The sequence below is a fragment of the Gracilinanus agilis genome, chromosome 1 (assembly GCF_016433145.1).
Source record: "Gracilinanus agilis isolate LMUSP501 chromosome 1, AgileGrace, whole genome shotgun sequence".
NCBI lineage: Eukaryota > Metazoa > Chordata > Mammalia > Didelphimorphia > Didelphidae > Gracilinanus > Gracilinanus agilis.
In genome coordinates this window covers 753815375-753833768 of record NC_058130.1, presented here as the reverse complement: position 1 = coordinate 753833768, position 18394 = coordinate 753815375, and the positions used below count along the sequence as shown (strand labels likewise).

The 18394-nt window shown below is 41.0% G+C and overlaps 1 protein-coding gene across 1 annotated transcript in view; it reads left to right on the top strand.

Moving 5' to 3' along the window:
- CFAP251 (cilia and flagella associated protein 251) overlaps positions 1-18394 on the top strand; it is a 146244-nt gene that overhangs the window by 15943 nt on the left and 111907 nt on the right. Inside the window, exons 2-5 of the mRNA XM_044685409.1 lie at positions 4501-4804; positions 8309-8710; positions 8807-9142; positions 15124-15264. Of these exons, the coding sequence (XP_044541344.1) occupies positions 4520-4804; positions 8309-8710; positions 8807-9142; positions 15124-15264 (1164 nt within the window). The 5' untranslated portion in view covers positions 4501-4519. The remainder of the gene's footprint in view (positions 1-4500; positions 4805-8308; positions 8711-8806; positions 9143-15123; positions 15265-18394) is intronic.

Genomic DNA, 18394 nt, shown 5'->3' with positions numbered 1-18394 from the left:
CCATCTGGCCCTGGGACCTTTTCTTTAGGGAATTCCTTGCTTGCTTGTTCAATTTCTTTTTCTGATTTGGTATTGTTTAAGTATTCTATTTCTTCTTCTGTTAATCTGAGCAATTTATTTTCCTTTAAAAATTCATCTATTTCATTTAGATTATCAGATTTTTTGGCATACAATTGGGCAAAACAACTCCTAATAATTGCTTTAATTTTGTTTTTCATTGGTTATAAATTCACCCTTTTCATTATTTTAGGGAGAATTATTTCTATTTCTGAAGCTCTGAGTTGAGGCTCTGACTTGTCCTTCATTCCTTTGATCCTATAGAATTCAGAGAAATGCCCTACTCCAAAGCGTCTTCCTCCATAGGCAGATGGGAGATTTGAGGTTCCCTCTAGCTAGCTAGCTCAGGCCAGATGCTTCAGAAATTGGACCACTCATTAAGAAATGAGGCCTAGGGGTGATCAACCTGCCATCATCAGGGGATAGGGAGGAGTTGAGGGTTTTGATGGATCATCTCCTTGCTATTGGCTATTCACCAGTTAGAGAAGTCTTGGGATGTTAGAGGGAAAGGTTGAATAATGAGCTCCCAAATTGTATTTATGGACCTGTGAATGCTAGCCTAATCAATAGAAGCCGATTTCTCTGGATTTTTAATTGTTCTATCCTTAAGGGCAGAGACTCTGAGTTCTTTCATTTTATAGTCAAAGTAGTCGCTTTAATTGCTTGCATAGAGTAGATGATTGATAAAATGCTTGTTGAATTTCAATAGAATGGACTGAGAGAGCAGGAAAGAGAGACAAAGAATAAATTTTTTTAAAGTGAGGCAGAGGGAGAAATGGAAGGCTAGGAGGTGATGGTGAGAGCAAGGAACTCTATGAACAGTCACCTGGAGATGGAATGAAGACGTAGGCCAGTGGTTACCAAACTTTTTTGGCCTCCCGCCCCCTTTCCAGAAAAAAATATTATTTAGCGCCCCTGGAAATTAATTTTTTAAATTTTAATAGTAATTAATAGGAAAGATAAATGCACCTGTGGCCATCACCGTCTCCCTGGATCACTGCAGCACCCACCAGGGGGCGGTAGCGCCCACTTTGGGAATCACTAAATTGAAGGCCATGGGGCTGATGGGTGGTACTGGAGGAACCATGCCAATGTGAAGGCGGGGGCAGCGGGGTGGAAAGGAACACTTGCCAGTTAATGATTAATGAAAAAGGCAAATGGGTGACTTAGAGGCCAGTAGGGACCTGCCACAAGGGTCTAGGCAGGGGTGTTACAGATAAAGTGAATCTCAGAGGAAGAAAAGTCCTAAGTCATTCTGGTGGAGAGAAGAGGATTTCGAAGTTATGACCTGACCCAGGTCCCTACCAATCTGGACATTCAGTGGTAATGGAAAATTATGATGACTTGTCTGAGGAGTCCTGCATTGGAGGTGTGGGGGATCTGAACCTCATTTTGAGAAGGGCATTGGTAAACAAAGCTACCAGAGGAGAGCAGCCAGGATGGTAAAGGGCTTAAAGTTCATGTAGTTTGAGGAACAAGGGTTGTTTAGCCCAAAGAAGAAGAGGCTTAAGGGGCAGAATTATTTTTAGGTAGAGAGCTCTCATGTCAAAAAGGGAAGAGATTTGTTCTATTTGGACCTATTGGATAGAGCTTGGACTGGTGGATAGAAATGGAAAAGAATGAAAATTAGGATAGAGATAAAAAAATTTCCCAACAATTATGAGTTGTGAAAAAGCTAAACATGCTTCCTCAAGAGGTAGTAGGTTCTCTTTCTCACTGGGAATCTTCAAGCAAAAGGTCAATATATACAGAATATATATAGTCCACTGATCAGCTATGTTCTAAAGGCCATTTTTATTCAGGTTGGTTGTTACTTAGTCATATCCAATTATTTGTGACCCTTTTTGGTGTTTTCTTGGCAAAGATTCTAGAACAGTTTGTCATGTCCTTCTTCAGCTCATTTTACAGATGAAGAAACTGAGGCAAACAGGGTTAAATGACTTGCCAAGGGTTACATAGCTAGTTAGTAAGCATCTGAGACTGAATGTGAATTCAGGTCTTCCTGACTCCTGTCCTGGCATTCTTTTCACTGTGCCACCTCCCTAGCTATTTGGGTTTGGATAGGGCTAAATGGTTTCCTCCAATCTGCAATTCTGTGTATTTTTGGGAAAGTGGTTTTCACATGGAAAATGTGGTCATTGTTTTATGTCTGTGGGGGATTTATGTATGTAGGAGATGTGTATGTTTATGGGATTATGTGGGAGTTCTGTGGATGTTTGGGTGGGGTATGTCTGTGTGAGAATTGTGTTCCACAGATCCATAGAAGGTGTTGGGGGCATGTGTGTCTTTTGTTTCATGATCTCTGTGGCCTTTGTGTCTGTGGAAAAGTTTGTGAGTGGGTAGCAGTGGCTGTTTGTGTCTTTGGAGGCATCACAGATTTACAACTAGAAGGGACTTTAGAGATCATCTAGTCGCCCATTTTACAGATGAGGTAACTGAGGCCTAAATGAAATCAGTGACTTGCCCGAGGAGATGTAGATAGTATGGCATAGCTGAGATTTGAATACCAACTTGTCTGATGAGAAATCCATTTGCTCCTTCACTACACCTCCCACTTTCTCATTTCTATGTCTGGGCATGTTTTGTAAGGTAGGGATAGGATCAAATAATGTGAGTGGTAAAAGGACATGAGAAGATTTCCTAGCCCGAACTCTTCACTGGACAAAGGCTAAATGCTTTGCTCTGAGACTCTCCACTCCTTCAAGAACCTGCTTTTATTTCTTTTTCAGTAAGAGATATAGTAGAACATTCTCACTTTCCTTCCTCACTCATCTCTCAGAATTGGCTCCTTCAGGTTCAGTACAGAATTTCAACCCTTCCTTCTCCCTCCTTAGCATCTAATCAGTTTGCAAGTCTTTCTGATTCTCATGGAGATTCCTGGATGATACAGGAGAAAGAGTCAACAAGATTTGAATTCAAATTTGACTGCTGATACATCCTAGTTGTGGGACCCTGAGCTAGTCACTTTACCTGTCTAACCCGGAATCCTCAACTCTAAAATGGAGATAATAATAATTACCTCCCTGGGTTATGAGGATGAAAAGAGATTTGCTTTTTTCCCCCCAAGGCATCTCTGCCACAGTAGTCTCCCAATTGGTTTCTCTATCTCAATTCTCTCCTCTATACAATCCTTCCTCAACTCAGCTGCCAAACTGATATTCCTCAAGCATAGGTCTGACCTATCTACTCAAGAAGGCTCTGAAGTCTCTTCCCTATTTGGCTCTAACCTCTCCTTTCAGACTGAATACATGTGACCTTCCCTCTCTAAATCTCTATTTTACAGCCAGACTGGCATCCTTGCTGTTCCCGCCTTTGGGCCTTTTCTCAGGCTATCCCCCATGCTTCTCCCCTCTGCTTCTTAGAACCCCTCTCCCTTTCTAGGCTCAGCTCAAGTGCCCCTTCCCCTTTTAGAATCCCTCCCCTCCCCAAACAATGACATTGTATTCATTTTGTATCTGCTTAATGGGATGCTAGTTTTTTTTCCCCAGTGGGATATAAGCCCCTTGAGGACAGATACTGCTTGTTTTAACTTCCAGCACAGTGACTTGCAAACAAGCATGTGTTGGATTGAATTCAGTTCCATCCCTATGAATCTTCTTTTTTTAAACTCTTACCTTTTGTCCTAGAATTCAAATATTGGTTCCAGGGTAGAAAAGGGGTAAGGATTAGGCAATGGGGGTTAAATGACTTACCCAGGATCTTACAGCTAGGAAATATCTGAAGTCAGATTTGAACCCAGATTCTCCCAACTCCAGGCCTGGCACTTTATCCACTTTATCCTTTTTATCCACTCCAATACTTTGAATGTTTAGGCACCCTACTTAACTGTTAAACTTCTGTCGTGCCCTACCCAGGGAAGGAAAGAGAAGGAAAAAAAAAACTTGATCCTGCATCCAGGACATCAGTACTCTCCCCTTCTCACATACCTCCACTTTTCTCTGCTCTGAAACTCACAAGGATTCCTCATTCACTGGGGCTTATAAAAGCAAAAAAGAAATAGCCCCTGCTTTCAGGGAAGTTGTCTTTTGCCAGGAGATGCTTATTTCCATTTGGAAGGAGGTGATGAACTTTATAGAAATATCCACTGTTTAATAATGGTTCTAATTCTTCTTACTCCTGGGCCCCATCTCTAGTCTCTCTTCCTCCACCTTTTCTTTCTGGTCAGCTGTGGAAGGTCTGTTTGCTCATTTCAGTCCTTCTCCTGGCGAAAGGATCTTATATGTATTTGGGTGATAGGCGGTCCTCCATAATTTAGGTTCTTTAAATCCACAGAAAGGGTCTGAGATCACTCTTTGGGGCAGTCAGGACTGACTTCTTGGAAGGATGCTTACACTCATCCTTTTGTAACTATTCTTGGGGAGAAGAACTCTTGAATTCTTTTTTTTTAGCCTGGTGGTTGAGAGTAGCCTGTGCTGTTCTGATGACTTTGTGATTTTTTTAAAGGAAATTCAAATCAGGAAGGATGTCGGATAAGGAAGATAACCCATCAGAAGAAGTAAAAGAAAAGTCTGTAGATGACATCCCTTCCCAGGACCCAGAATCTCAAAGAAAAGAAAGCATGGAGAAAGAAGATGGGGAATTGAAGGAAACTGAAGAGACTGAGAACACTGTAGAAACTTCCCCAGAAGAGGTGTCGGAAAGCATGGCAACTACCACTAGCCAAGACCTGCAATCCCAGTCTGTCCCTGAAGAGAATGAGCTCATCTACTCTGAGGCACTGACCACTTCCTCCCCCCAGAGTTCCCTAGTAAGTAAGTGCAGAGATGAATGCTTTTGTGGCCAGTTGTCTGCTCCAACATTTATGGGCACATGTGCTACCTGCCCAGGAGAGTGCTTGCTCTTTCCTAAAGGCCTGAAAGTCCTCACCATTGATCATGGGACTCACAGTTGACTTGGAAGATCTTGGCAGTGACATGAATTCTGGGCAGGAAGAATGTTTCTATCCTCACTTCTCCTAATCCATTTATACACCTCTATCAGAGGAATCTTTCTAAAGCCCAGGTGTAGCCACCTCCCTCTGATCCCCAAAACCTTCAGTAGGTCTCTGTCATCTAATGAACAACATGCCAGTGCAGAGTGGGAGTCTGCCACCATCTTTTCTTTATAGTGTCGTATCCCAGTTTTTCATCCAAATTGTTTTCCTTCCCATTCCCTCCTAAATACTTTGGCCTTTTTTGTGATTCTGCCTTTGCCAACATCCTTCCCTGGGCTGTATTCCCTTCCCTACCCACCCATTTCTGCCTTGTGAAACCTAACTCGCCTCCTTGGGCTCAGCCCAATCTCCACTCCGGGGCACTGTCAACTAGAACTACCCTTCCTCAAAGCCTTCCCTCATTCTCCACTTGCAAGAAACTCTTTCAACTCTGAACTCTTAAAACTCTCGTTGGTATGGATCATATTTTATGGTAAATTGTGATCATAACCCACATCACGTCTGAGGCTCCCTCCTGACCAGAGGACCTGGTCACGCTGGGGACTTCTCATCTCTCTGATCTGTCTGTTCTCACCTGAAGATGGTTGTACATGGCTTCAGTTCCCTTTCCACAAGACTCCAAACATTGAACAGGTTTCCTTTTTAAAATCAAGAACATAAAAACGACTCATACTCCATAGAGAGTTGACATCTTTCCCTTACTAGTCAGCATCTGCCTCCTTTCCTGTGACTCGGGACCACCTTGTGAGTGTAGCTCTAACTGAGCCGGGGAGGATGGGGAGAAGAAAGATCACGATGGGCTCCCTGGGATGGTTCCCCTTCCTCTGCAGCTCTGCCTTCTGTCATTTAACTCCTGGCTCTCTCCCAGCAGCTCATTGCTATTTGACTCCCTAGGACATGACACCAGGGCTCCAGCAACTGAGCCCACTGAGGGAATGATGATGGGATTACTGCTCTAAAGTTGGAGGACCAAGATAGCCCTGGACTACTTTTTCTTATTTTTTTCTGGATCCCCTGGTTCCATCCCATCCTATAAAGAGCCCCTTTGTGGCATTTCAGAAACCATCTTGAATTTCCTTTTTTTTTACCTTTTTCTTTAAGTCTGGATCTCTCCCTACCCTGCCCAGGCTGGAAGTATAGTGGCCTCTTGTGAGTTGCCCGTATTGCTGCTCAGCACAGATGCTCTGATTTGCCCAGTTTCTAATCTGGCAGCCTGGTGGTCCTCTGCCCTCAGAGGAGATTGTTGGAAGACAAATGAAGACACCTGAGTGGCTTACTCCCTGATTCAGCTTGGAGCTAGAGGGATTTATAGTCTATAACACCACACTCAGGGCTACTCTACTCCATTATCAACTTCTAAATGAGTTAGAGTGGATGTTCCCATTGTTCCTTCCTATCTGGGTACAGCTGGGATGCTTCCAGATTATCTAGCATCTCTTAAAGAGTTGCCTTTTTAAAAATTTTTCACAATCTTTTTTTTTATATTACATTAAGTTTCCAGTGTATTCCTCCTGTCTGCTGTCTCCTGAAAAAAAAAAGAATAAAATAAAGAAGAGGAAAAGTTAATTAACACGTGAACTCTATCACAGTGTGTGTGTAGTGTGTCCCACACAGTCCCTATCATTACAAAAAAGGAGGCAGGGAGTCACAGCACATCCTTCCTGTACTGTGTCTTTCTCAGGGGTAACCAGGCTAGCCCTGGCAAGGTAAGGGCTTCAGGAGAAAAAAAAAGCTGAGAAGCAGGGAAAGTAACTCCTCCCTACATAGTTATGGCCAACTAAAAAACCTATCTAAGCATCTATTCAAAACCTGCAGTTCTTGAGCTCCTAACTTATAAGTGAATGAATGAAAGTGTTCATTTACTCTGTGCCAAGCATGATACTAAATGAAACAACCCTTCCTTTCAACAAGCTCACATTTTCATAACAGGAAAAAACATGCATAGGAGGATCTAGTTACATGACAGATGGCAAGGCCTGGTTGTCCTTAGAGTGCACCAGTAAGGCAGATGGTGAATGCCTGTGGTCCTCTGTTTCCCTCTTACCACACCAAACCAGAGCACACATTAACTCAAAATAAAGATGCAATTAAGCAGAATATCAAAGTAAACAAAAAAGAAAAATCTCTCCATATATACAAGTCTCAATTTCCAACAGATTTTTGTACCCTCAGTGGGAGAGGACAAGACCACCTTTTGCCTCTGAAGCTGCTAGATGTCATCTACTCAGCTACTTTCTCTGTTCAAACAGGTTTGCCTTTAGGCCTCTACTGAGTAATCAAGTACATCTTTAAAGCTTCTCTTGAACTGCTGCTAGGGTACTTCTAAAAAGAGGCTCTTTCATAACTTTTCTTGTGAGCCAATACAAAGTCTGAGGGCTATTTTAAATCTTTTGTGAGTCAGATTCACTGGAGTACCTAGCCAGCACTGCTGAGTTACTCTTTTTAATTATGATTTTGTTTTTGAAAAAAGGTATTGTAGACTATAAAATGAATATGTTTTCTTATGAGCCATGCTAAGAAGTGAAAGAAATAAGTCTTAATAGAAAATTAAGCATTGACTATAATTTCCTGGAATTCTGGGTGAAAGGAAGAATAATAATTAAAAAACAAGTGTTTATATAGGGTTTACTATGTGCCATGCACTGTGCTAAGTATTTTATTATTATCTCATTTGATCTTAACAACTAGGGTGAGGGAGGGTGTGTATTATTGTTATCTTCCTCATTTTATAGATGAGAAACTAAGGCAAAAAGGTTAAATAACTTGCCTCGGTTCACACAGCTGGAAAGTATCTAAGGCAGAATTTGAACTCAGATCTTTCTGACACTTGGCTCCATTGTGCTACCTAGCCACCCCTAAAAAGGGCAAAATAATCAGTTAATTTCTGATAAGTTTATGAAATATAGTTTGTGAATGACTATACATTTTAAACTCTAAACTGGGCCAAAGTAAGGGAGGAATCAGGTTCTTGTTGCAGTTAGGACTACTCTGCAGCAACTGAGTCAAGTCCTCTTTTGTTGGGGAAGTGGTAACTAGCCAACCTCGTACTTTCTGCTTACGTGGAATGAGTTAAACTTTAGGGTACTTCCTCTTATAAACAGTCGGGGTATATTCCAACTACTGCCTGTGCTGGGGATAGAAATCCTCCTATTTATAACAAGTCAATAGTTCACTTGATTGATATACTGGGAAAGAAATGATCTGATTGCTATTGGTTATGTTCCCAAGAGGATTGAATTATAGTATGGGAGATATTAAGGTATTTCTAGAGCGAGAATTGTATTTTGAATGACCATTTTCTTTTTTAACCATAAAAAGGAAATTTCAAGTGAAAAGTCTGAAGAAACAGAGAAAACAGAGAAAAGTAGAGGAATAAGTACACATTTTGAAGAATCAAGTGAAAAGACTGCCACAGAACTGAGTGGACAAGCTCCCATAGAATTATCTGACGAGGTTTTCACTGAATCAAGTGGACAACCTCCTGTAGAAGGATCATCTGATGAGGTTTTCACTGAATCAAGTGGACAGGTTCCTACTGAGTCGACTGGAGAGGCTCCCACAGAATCAATCCAGGAAGCCTTCACTGAATCAAGTGAACATGGTCCTGCAGAGTCAATCGAGGAGGCTTTCATTGACTGGCTTGGAGAAGTTCCCACTGAATCATTCGAAGAGATTTTCACTGAATCAAGTGGACAACTTGCCATAGAGTCACCTGAAGAGGTTTTCACTGAATCAAGTGGACAACTTCCCATAGAGTTAGGTGAAGAGGTTTTCACTGAATCGAGTGGACAACTTCCCATAGAGTCGGCTGAAGAGGGTTTCACTGAATCGAGTGGACAACTTCCCACAGAGTCTGCTCAAGAGGCTTTCACAGAATCAGCCGGACAGGCTTTTGGGGAGTGGACTGGACAGACTCTTCAAGAGCCTTCTGGATCCACTGATTACACTGCTGATGAAACTGAGGCTCCTTTTCAGAAATCCTCAATCCGTGTCTTTGAGGGTACTTCTTCTTATTCAGGGGAAGAAGGGCATTTTGAAGAGGAGCATTATTCCCCCAAAGAACTATCAGTGAAACAAGACTCATTAGTGTATTTCACTAAGGAAGACGATCTGTTTAAAGAAAAGACTGAGGAAGCAAAAATTTATCCCCTGGTAAGTAACAGATTTTTTTTCAGCACTTTTATGAGAATCATATGCATATTTTTAAGGCCAATATTTTTATAATAATCATTTTGATCTTATGCTTTATTATATTATTTTCTTTCCATTTTTAAGGCCCATGGGGGTGATGTGACAGACACGAAATGTGAAATGTGTCAGTACTGCAACAATTTCAACAAATGGGAAATTCCCAGCAGAATTTGGGTACTTTATATGGGCTCTTCATTCTGATTTTCACAATCCTTGTGAATTGTGGCATTTCTACATTTGACATCCACTTCCTCTCCCTTCTTTTCTTCTGTCATTTCCATTGCCCTTATTGTGGTTTGAAAGAAGTCTAATGGAAAGCAAAAAATCGAACAATACTGAAAACTGTTGAAATGCGTCAAGCTTTTTCGAAAAGCAACTGCTAGTGCCAAGCCTGAAAATATTCCAGTGAGGAGCCATCTGTTAGGAATAAAAATATTCTCATTCACCAGGGAAGGAAGCAGAGTTTGGGTTTTTCCTCCCTCCTTCTGCTACCAGTTCTGAAAATCCTAAAAAACGAAAATGTTTATTTCTAGGACCTGGGCCCATTTCACCTATAGAAGACCATATCTGGAGATTCATCCACTTTGGAAGATTTTAGAGTCAGTTTGATGCTAACAAAAGACCCCAAGTTGAAAACTTAAAAGAATGGCATCCTCCATCTTCCTGTAGCATTGGCAAATCATAGTTTCTGCCAGTTTGCTTATTAGTCTGCTGAAAAGGTAGGGTCTTTGGATTTTTAGGCCACCAGGAATCTTTTGTCTGGGTTTGTCCTGGCCCAGAACAAAGTCATTTCATGTCACAGATAAATGTTGCATGGAGTCTTTCTAGTGGGCCTACCAGTAATTTCACCAGTCACACACCAGATGGTCATGACTCTGGTTTCCTAGGATAGCTAAAAATTTCCAGTGTCCCATTTGCCAAATTCCCTTAAGCTCTCTCTAAGTCTTGACATTTTTATTTTTATCCTTTGGACTGCCATGTCACATTCTTAAAGAATGTCGCTGTCCCTTCTTATATAAGAAGTAAACTCATGATTCCCATAGTTATTTGATGTGACAGTGGTTTCCATCTCAATTTTAGAAACAAAAAAGGAAATTCTGAATTGGTGAGGAAAGGCTTAAGAGGGCCAAGTATAATAAAATCTATTTTATTATAGATTTGCCTGAAAAAATGTTTTCAACAAGAAATATAGTTTACAGATTGCATGTCTTTAGCTGAGAAATATTGATGGAAGAAATGCACGTATATCCTCTCTCTATCTGCAGCAAATGTTAGACCAGAGGAGAAAATGATTGTTAGCATAAAAGTTAAACTGCTGGTTGTCAGTTAAAGGCATACAGTTTGAATAAGCAACTTTTGTCATCTATGCCACCTTTCCTTTGACTTTGTAACAGCAAGTCTAGATAACTGATAGCAGCCTACTAACTAGTTAGAGAGCTTTGATGTTTGCATAGCCAATTTTCCAGAAGCCAGCATAAATAAGAAGTTTTAAATCTTTAAAAATTCGTTAAAGATTAGTAAGTTCCAAAAAGAACAGTCAAATTTTAAGATATGTAGAAAGGTTTTTAAAAAGGGAAATCAGATGTTAAATAATTCTGTTCCTGGAAGTTGTTGCTTGAGACAATTATGATCCTACGAGTCTATCGCTCACACCTACGCAAGAGGAGGTCTAAATAGAAAGGATAGGAAATAAGCAGATGGAACTGGGACCCAAGAGTGTAGGAGAGAGAAATCAATCTCTATATCTGTAATAGCTTCTGCTGGGGTCACAGAGTGGATCTAAGAGGAAAACTGTTTTTTATTTTTTATTTTTTTAAACCTTTACCTTTCGTCTTGGAGTCATTACTGTGTATTGGCTCCAAGGCAGAAGAGCGGTAAGGGTTAGGCTATGAGGGTTAAGTGACTTGCCCAGGGTCACACAGCTAGGAAGTGTCTGAGGCCAGATTTGAACCTGGACCTCCTGTCTCTAGGCCTGACTCTCAATCCACTGAGCTACCCAGCTGCCCTGAAAAATGTTTTTTAAAAATGAAATGGGTTAAAACCAGTGGAAATGCGCATCTGCCATGGGTGGGGGGAGGGCAAGGGATGAAGGGGAAAGTAGGAGCATGAATCATGTAACCATGTTAACTTTTCTAAAAAAATGAATATTAATAAATGTTTAAAAAAATGAAATGAATTGGGGTCAGCTAGGTGGCTCAGTGGATTGAGAGCCAGACCCAGAGACAGGAGGTCCTGGGTTCAAATCTGGCCTCAGATACTGCCTAGCTGTGTGACCCTGGGCAAGTCACTTAACCCTCATAGCCTAGCCCTTACTGCTTTTCTTCCTTGGAACCAATACACAGTATTGACTCCAAGACAGAAGGTAAGGTTTTTTAAAAAAAGATAAGATGAACTAAGTTAGCCTTATTTAGTCTCAGAATAGTAATAGTAAAAGGCAACTTGTCAAATATTAATAAAAGTTCAGTGACTTGATTCCATTCTGAATACAATCAATGGCTCTTTAAACAGGTATTTTGTAGAGTATTGATTTATGTACCTGGCCATTGTGAGACCTATAAAAATTAGAAAACATGATTCCCTTACTCTGTTCCCCTAGAGAGTTTATTCAATGAAGGGAATAAGATTAAAAACGGTTGGAAAAACAATACAAGATAGTCTATATTTAAGTGCTAAATTATCTGATACCAATTATCTGTGTAGTAGGAGGTCAGAGGGCAAGGACCTTGATTTAGTCAGCAGATAATTCAGTTTGTTGTTGTTCGTTTGTGTCCGACTCTTTGTGATCCTATTTGGGGTTTTCTTGACAAAGATATTGGAGTGCTTTGCCATTTTCTTCTCTAGCTCATTTTATAGTTGAAGAACTGAGGCAATAGTTAAAAGATTTCTCCAATGTCACATAGCTACTGAGTATCTGAGGCCTGATTTGAACTCAGGAAGATGAGTTTTCCTGACGTCAGGCCTGCCATTCTCTCCACTGTGCCAATTGACCAATAAACTAATAGTTCTTATTAAAGAATATGGCTCCATTTGGGGCAGTAACTGGTTTTGGATTTTTTCATCTTCTTTGAAATATTTTTATTAAATTTCTTTAATTCAATTAGTTTCAACATGTCCTATTTCCAGTTGAATCCTGCACAGTGTGTGGTCTCTGAAGAAACAGACAGAAAATAGTTAAATAAAACAACATAACAGAACGATTCTTCTTTAAAATCTAGAAAAACAAAAACTCAGATAAAAGTATTGTAGAACTTTGGCACCAGCTTATAAAGCATTTGCTCATTCTTTTCTTTAACAGATAGAAAATGACAAAGGTGTAAGGCTACATGTGCGCTCACACATAAAAGAAGAATCCCCTTTCTCCCATGAAGAACCTTTAGTACCTCACACCTGGACTGTGACAATAATTTGCTTGAGGGGATGGGGTGGGGTCTACCAGTCACTGCAGTCCAACCTCCAGCTGCTAAAGTGGTTTTCCTAAAGCCCAGGTCGGACCATGCCACTTCCCTATGCAGTAAATCCCAGTGGCTCCCTATCCAAATATAAAATCTTCTGTTTGGCCGTCAAAGCCCTTCACAACCTGCTTCCTCCTACTTCTCCAATCTCCTTACACCTAATCCCCCTGCCACATACTCTTCAATCCAGTAACACTGACCTCCTGGGCTGTTCTGTGTACAAGGCACTCCATCCCTTGACTGCAGGCATTTCCTCTCACTGTTCCCCATACCTGGAAGGCTCTCTCCCCTCTGCACTGACTAGTGGCCTCCTTGAATTCCTTCAGATCTTCCTACAGGAAGCCTTCCCCAACCCCTCTTAATTCCGATGCCTTCCCTCTCATTATTTCCTATTTATTCTGTATAAAACTTGTTTTGTATATGTTTGTTTGCAGGTTGTCTTCCCCATTAGATTCTGAGCTTGAGGTCAGGGACTTTTGCCTCTTTTTGAGTCCCCAAACTTGGCTCAATGCTTGGTTCATAGTAGGGGCTTAATGTTTAATGACTGATTAAATAGCAGGGAAACCCAAGTATCTAGACTGTACCAGGCATGATGCTAAGCTCTGGAGAATCAAAGACAAAAACCAAAGTGTCCCTGCCATTAGGAAATGTACGCTTTATTAGGAGGAAACAGTATATACACTTACAAGTAAATATATGACTCCAAAATCTTGGAGATGTGCCCCTATGTCTATCCAGGCTCTCTCTGATGGAAAGGTTTCCATCCAAAGGAAATGATTTTCTACAGCAGAACTCATTGTCATAAGCACAAAACGGATCAAAAGATAGAAAAATGAGAAGTTCCCATTGTGTTTATTGGTCGTAAAAAGTTATTAGACTTAGTAGAGCACAGCGGGGCTTGCTTCTCTTTCATCTCTCAAAGCAGATGTGAAGATCAATCAAGGCCCTCAAGAGATGCAACCACAAAGACACTTGAAGTCATAGGATCATGGATTCATGGTCCTGGTCAATGATACTCTCATTTAGAACAGCAAGCCTAGCACAATATGGCAGATAGATTTTCCCCAGAGGGGGTTGTCTCCATCTTGGAACATGTCTCTGTGATGGTAATATAACATTTGCTGATATAATGTTATTTAATTATACACCGCTGTTCATTAAAAAAAAATAATGTTGGCAAAAAATTTTATTAATTCCCATCCCTTCTCCCCTAGTGACTAACCCTACTCTTATGATGACTTAAACAGTAGCCAAATTAACTCTAAAATATCAAGCAGATGATTTCTTTTTTTCTGCATTTTTCTGATTAATTTTTTTTATAGCACTGCCACTTCTAAATTCTTCCCTCCTTTGTAAAAAAGAAAAAAGCCAAACCATTTCAAAAAGATCATCTGATAGGGTATGTAATATTCGACTTGTGTGTGTGGTCTGGGGCGGGGGGAACTAACACTGGTCGTTGTCTATAATCTGGATTTTAATTTCTTTTAGGGTTTGTTTTATTTCTATTTCTATTATTCCATATATATATAATGTTTCCAATTATGTTATTTATTATATTATCTATTACATTCCATATTATTTCAATTTATATTCATTTATAATTTACATTATATATCAAAAGCATGGTTTTGCTTTCTTGCTTTGTATCAGTTCATTTAAGCTTTCTCTGGTTCTCTGAATTCCTATTTTAACAATGTAAAACATTTTTTCTTTTAAGACATATTTTTAGTCTTTCTAAAGCAGTGGATCCGAACTTCGGTTATCAGAGATGTGTATATATTTCATTAGGTCCAAAAGTGCTTTTTGTTGTAAAATTACTCAATTAACTTTATTGTAAGAGATTCCTTTGCATTTCCAGTGTCTGGAGGCACTTTTATGAAGAAAGTTGGTGCTTTCAAAGAATTCTTACTAATGTAATTTTTCTTTGCTTTCTGTCTTGACTTCTGATTTGAAAATTTTCTCCCGCTGGGATATCTCTCAATAGAGGATTTAATAGTACAACTCTAGGCTGGTTCTTGCAAAGTATCTCCTGTGATTACTTCTAGAAAATAAAGGGTTGGAATAGGGATAAGAAAGACCTGAGCTTGAACCCTGTCTTCACTTCCTACTAGTTTTAGGCTCACAGAGCAGTCTTTGAACCTCAGTTTCCTCATCTGTAAGTTGCTGGTAATAATACCCATACTCCCTACACTCTTAAGAGATCATGTCTGTGATTTTCAAGCCCTATTTCAACATTAGTAATCGTGGTTGTCGTTTTTTTAAGCCTTATCTTCCATCTTAGAACCAATATTATGGTAGTGTGGTAAGGGCTAGGCAATGGGTTTAAAGAGTTGTGTAAAGGCCCAAGAGTTCCATAGGTGGCTCCTCTGACTCGTATAAAGGAAGAGGTCAAGAAATTGGTGTCTAGTTGGTGCCAGGAAGACGAGCACCAGAGAGGTCCCAGATCTGTGGCATGTGTTAAGGTGCTTTGGGTGTCGTTCTTCCTTACAGAACCTGACCTGGTGCTATGGATGGAACAGTTCTCTGCCCGTTTACAACATGCGCGACGAAGAACAGAGGGTTGTGCTCTACACCTGCTCTCACACTGTGGTGCTCTTTGATGTCCTTAAGAACAACCAGTTTCATCTCCAGGTGGGGACATTTTCATTAATGAAAGGAAAGAGACAACCCCTGGACCATCAAAGCGGCCCTTGGTCTCCTACTCTGGAGCCAGTCATCACCTTAGGCTCCCCTGTCCCCAGTCAGAGGCCCCCAGCCCTCTCTTGTGACAAAGGAGTGCAGCCAAGCAGGGCAAAGCAGCTCCCTGGTCACCCCTGAAAATGTGCCTCATCTTGTTCCCGTGGCACTTGTGGCCCCCGGCTGGTGGGCTCGGAAGCCCAACTCAGTGTGTGCCACGCAGTCCCAGGGCTTGCCCTGGAGATTCTCTTTTCGTTATTGTGGCCATCATGGGAGCGGTTCTGTTTCTGTGTCTCTTTGTGCCCCTCTGGTCTCCTAAACACATGTGGGATCTTGTTGGAGAAAACACATTTATGAAGTTTTCATTTGGAAATTTTTTTTTAGTTGACAAACCAAGGACCCATTGCATGTTTAAGCTTCTGAACTGATGATTACAGCATAGATGGGCTTTTTTACCTGTCTAAAAATAACAGCTTGCTGCTCTTTGTAACTTGACGATATACAATCAGTCTACAACCAGAGATCCAGTATAAACTATGCAAGAATGAAAATATAAACCTCCTCTACTTACTGCCTTATGTGTAATTGTTATTGAAGCTCCAAAAACTGGACTGCCTCTGACCTCCCCTGCCCCAGGCCTCCCTGGAGCCTAGCAGGAGCATTTAGAGGATTCCAGCTAGAACTGGTACCAAGCAGCCCTGCTCCCCTCCCCAGGCCAGGCTGCCTCAGAACCCAACTCCAGCCTTTCTCCTAAAGTTCCCTTGCCCTCTTCCCTGCTGGGCTGGACATTCATCCCCCATGCTCACTCATATCAAAGGGAGCCCAGGATCCCTGCTCTAAAACCACTCTTGGGCACCCTCCGCCATCCCAATGGTGGTGGGCCACTTGGCTCCCTGCAAGCCTCCAAGGACTTCTTGGCCTTGCCGTCTGTACAGATATATATGTGTGAGCTCTGAATCTGCACTCTTTGGCTCTTTCCAGTTGTCCTACAGCTGAACCTTCCTCAAGGAGTTGCCCCTAATTAGAGTGTGAGCTTCTAGAGAGCAGGGTTTTTCTTCTTTGTCTTCTTTTTTTAAACTCTTACTTTGGATCTAAGAATCAATATTAAGTATTGATTCCAAGGCAGAAGAGTTGTAAGGGCTAGGCAGCAGGAGTTAAGTGACTTGTCCAGGGTCACACAGCTAGGAAATATCTGAGGCCAAATTTGAACCCAGCACCTATCATCTCCAGGCCTGGCTCTCCATCCACTGAGCCTCTTAGCTGCCCTTTTCTTCTTTTTTAATCTTTGTATCTCCAGTTCTTGGCACAAGGTTTGGAACATTGTAATCACTTAATAAATATTTGTTTATTCATTCCATACATGCCTTTTTTGGTAGAAAAAAAATCTTTGAAATCATTAAGAGTTATCTTCACATAGGAAAGCAGTGTAAGGGATCATGCCCAAGATTCTTGTCAGGGCCTCCAACTCTAGACACTGCAAATAGACTGTGACTCTCTGGTCAGTGCCTCATTTTTGAGGCCTTTCCTTTTTACCAAAAGATACTCTTGGGTCCACAGGGACATGTTTTCTGTCAAGTGACATTTTGCTAAGTTCAGAAATGAATCCACTTTGAGTTTGCATATGTTTTAACAAGGATTTTCTCCTGAAAATGCCTTGACATTCTAATCATTCAATCAAAAAAGTTATTTTATTTTTATTATCATGTTGGCCAATCTGATAGATTGTGAGGTGGTACCTCAGTGTTGTTTTAATTTTCATTTCTCTAATCAAGAGTGATTTAGATTGAGAGCCAGGCCTAGAGACGGGAGGTCCTAGGTTCAAATCCGGCCTCAGACACTTCTCAGCTGTGTGACCCTGGGCAAGTCACTTGACCCCCATTGCCTACCCTTACCACTCTTCCACCTATAAGTCAATACACAGAAGTTGAGGGTTTAAAATAAAAAAAAAGAGTGATTTATAACATTTTTTCACGTGACAATTGATAGCTTTGGTTTCTTCATCTGAAAATTGCTTCTTCGTATCCTTTGATCATTTCTCAATTGGGGAATGGCTTGTATTCTTATAAATTTGACTTAGTGCTCTCTAAATTTGAGAAATTAGACCTTTATCAGAGAAATTTGTTATAAAATTCCCCCCCCCCAGTGTGTTGTTTCTCTTCTAATCTTGGTTACATTGGTTTTATTTGTGTAAAAGCTTTATAATTTAATATAATCAAGATTATTCATTTTATATCTTATAATATCTCCCTATCTTTTGTTTGGTCATAAATTCTTCCATTCTCCAAGGATCTGCCAGGTAAACTATTCCGTGTTCAGAAAAGTTTTTTGAGAGCAGTGCCCAGATCTTGTGCCACCAAAGGAGTATGAATCAAGGTCCTTGCCCTTGAAGAGTTCATGGTCTAGAAGGGAAGACAAAACTAAGGCCAAAGGCACAATACTCTTCATGGCTTCATTTGAGGTTTTCTTGGCAGAGATTCTGGAGTGGTTTACCATTTCCTTCTCTGGTTCATTTTACAGACGAGGAAATGAGGAACTGAGACCAACAGGTGAAGTGACTTGCCCAAGGTTACACAGCTAGGAAGTGTTTTAGGCTGGGTTTGCAAAGTTAGGAAGATGACTCTTCCTGACTCCTGCCAGGCACTCTATCCTCCTTAGCTACCTAACTGCCCTGAGGGAATAGAGTCCTAATTCAGTTGCTAAAATAACTGGATGTATGGGGCAGCTAACAAAGACAGGGGAAATGTGAAGGTCCATCCATTTTAGACCTTATTTGCTTACTAAATATCAAGGAGAAAGGCTGAGATGAGATGATCAAAGGTGTTGGAGCTGCCTAGAGTTCTTTTCATTGCCTGATCACTGACTTGGGAGAATAGGGAGGGACTGAGAGTTTAAAAGTAGAAGAGGGGCAGCGAAGTGACAGTAGATAGAATGCCAGGCCTAGAGATGGGAGATCCTGGGTTCAAATCTAACCTCAGACATTTCCTAGCTGTGTGAACCTGGGCAAGCCCCTTGACCCCCATGACCCAGCCCTTACAACTCTTCTGCCTTGGAACCAATACACAGTATTGATTCTAAGATGGAAGGT